This window comes from Cibotium barometz, chromosome 38 (genome assembly GCF_041138505.1).
Source record: "Cibotium barometz isolate CiBa-2024 chromosome 38, ASM4113850v1, whole genome shotgun sequence".
Taxonomy (NCBI): domain Eukaryota; kingdom Viridiplantae; phylum Streptophyta; class Polypodiopsida; order Cyatheales; family Cibotiaceae; genus Cibotium; species Cibotium barometz.
In genome coordinates, this window is record NC_141083.1 from 20434255 (window position 1) to 20436268 (window position 2014).

The 2014-nt window shown below is 37.1% G+C and overlaps 1 protein-coding gene across 1 annotated transcript; it reads right to left on the reverse strand.

The window, feature by feature from the left end:
• Positions 1-201: 201 nt before the first annotated feature.
• LOC147616443 (low temperature-induced protein lt101.2-like) lies at positions 202-766 on the reverse strand. The gene is made up of 2 exons (XM_086777082.1): positions 536-766; positions 202-345 (listed from the first exon to the last, which is right to left on the reverse strand). The coding sequence occupies exons 1-2, from the start codon at positions 614-616 to the stop codon at positions 262-264; spliced, it is 165 nt and encodes a 54-aa protein (XP_086633208.1). The 5' UTR covers positions 617-766; the 3' UTR covers positions 202-261.
• Positions 767-2014: the final 1248 nt, after the last annotated feature.

Consider the following 2014-nt stretch of genomic DNA (forward strand, 5'->3'; position numbering starts at 1 on the left):
TTTAGGGATCCAATTTGAAGTTGGATTGCTTACACTATGCAACTTCCGTGGCATGGCACTACTATGCAACTTCCCTTTTTTTTAAAAAAAATAATAATCTTTCTAATTTTGGATTTGGGGTTTGCCATTTAGGGTGTGCCGTATTGCACTTCATAACATTCCGAATTCGTACATATTTCCCGCTCAAAATACAACGCCAAAGACACTGTTAATTATTCCAATATTTGCTTATAATGTAGGATTACAGTAGGATTTCCATTTCTAACCAACGAGCACATACAGGGCATAAATAATGCCTGGGATATACCCTAAAATCGTTAAGAGCAAGCAAATCCAGAACTCCGCCTGCAATAATAATACAGCATAAGGTTTAGGATTAGAAACATTGCTTACTTCGTAAAGAAACTAAATATATATTATCACAAATATTTAAAAAAACCATGGCCTGTTAGATCGGATTAAATCAGAAATAAAGCGCACAACCAACATTAATTCAGAAAATATACAATCAAAAATTAAGAAGCCATGGCCATACCCGGCATCCATATCTGAGGAAGACGCCCAATGGAGGTAAAAAGATTGCCAAGAGGACTTCTACAAAGGTAGCAGTGGCCATACTAATATTAGGAAGGCAGGGAAGAGATTAATTAGTGATTAAGGTAAGAAGATAGGATGGGAAAAAAGAAGGGAGGATAAATTTAAAAAATTAGCGCTAAATAAAACAACTGGATGCTCTAATCAGCAAGAGATGGTGCAAGAAGCGTTTGTTTCGGTAAGACGTTTGGGGATTATATAGAAAATATATATGTATTTAATTTCATTTCAAAATTAAATTTCGTAGCTTGACGCGTAGCCGTATGGCGGACACTTGTCAATATAAAGGCTACGATGCGAACCGGATTTTGCCTACGGGCGACACGTATATGCGCCTTGTTCCACACTCATCGATGTAGGTGGCTTTTACACGCTTTTTGGACTTTATTCCCAAAAAGAGTCCTTTAGTGTATTTTGCACTAGTTAAAATTAAAAAAACCGACTGTCTTTACAAAATCGGTATAATTTATAGGCTTTTATTTATAAAAACCGGTTAACAACGAGATTTTGAATAGCGGTAACCGATTGTACTCCAACTTGTCTTTTTTCTCACACTTGCAAAAAAAGTTTTTCTCGCCCCCAAGTTCCAAGTTCCAACACATGCTTTACAAAGATCGCCATCTACCTCTACAGACTACCACCCTCTTCAAGTACATTATTTAGCATTCCTTATCACCTAAAGTAAAGATCATCGATCTCACTCCGTTTGGAATGTGCAACACTGTACCCACCAATAGAGTCCCCACTCGTTTTTTTTTTATAAAGGGGGCTACTCAAAATATCTTATTTATCAAAGTACATGATCAATGAAATTTTTAAGTAGTGTTGTTTACTTCTACCAAAACCATCTCGATGGCAGGGGTAGAGGAGTGTCACCCACGTTGTAGAGGACTTGTTTAGAAAAAAATAGAGACATGCTAAAACAAAAAGAAGACAAAGTGCCATATATGAGGAGGAAGTGCAATACCTTTAATTAAATCACCCACATCACAAAGGTCTTTTTTAAAGAGAGTAGAGGCATGCTAGAAAGAAAGAAAAAAAGATAGCGCCCAATTCAAGGAGGAAATGAGAAAACATATTGCAATTGAAAAAAAGCTACATCTAGATTAACCTAGTTTATCTTAGCATGGATTAGCCTAGCTTAGAGAGATTAGCTTAGATTTAGAGAGAGAAAAGGTAATTTTCCATTAGTAAAGTGATTATCAAGGTTAACAAGAGATTAGGACCCATATTGCCTTATATACTAGGCCGCCCTTTCACACGACACTTAAAGTGTCCATGGGCATGCCCAAAACTAGTCCCAACCCTTGGCTCCTTTTACATACTCTTGATCCCTTGGCCTTGGGCCCAAATTGACTTAAGCCCCTTTTATCTTTGTTACAAACCATCCCCACCCTGAAGGTTTCATCCTCAAAACCTT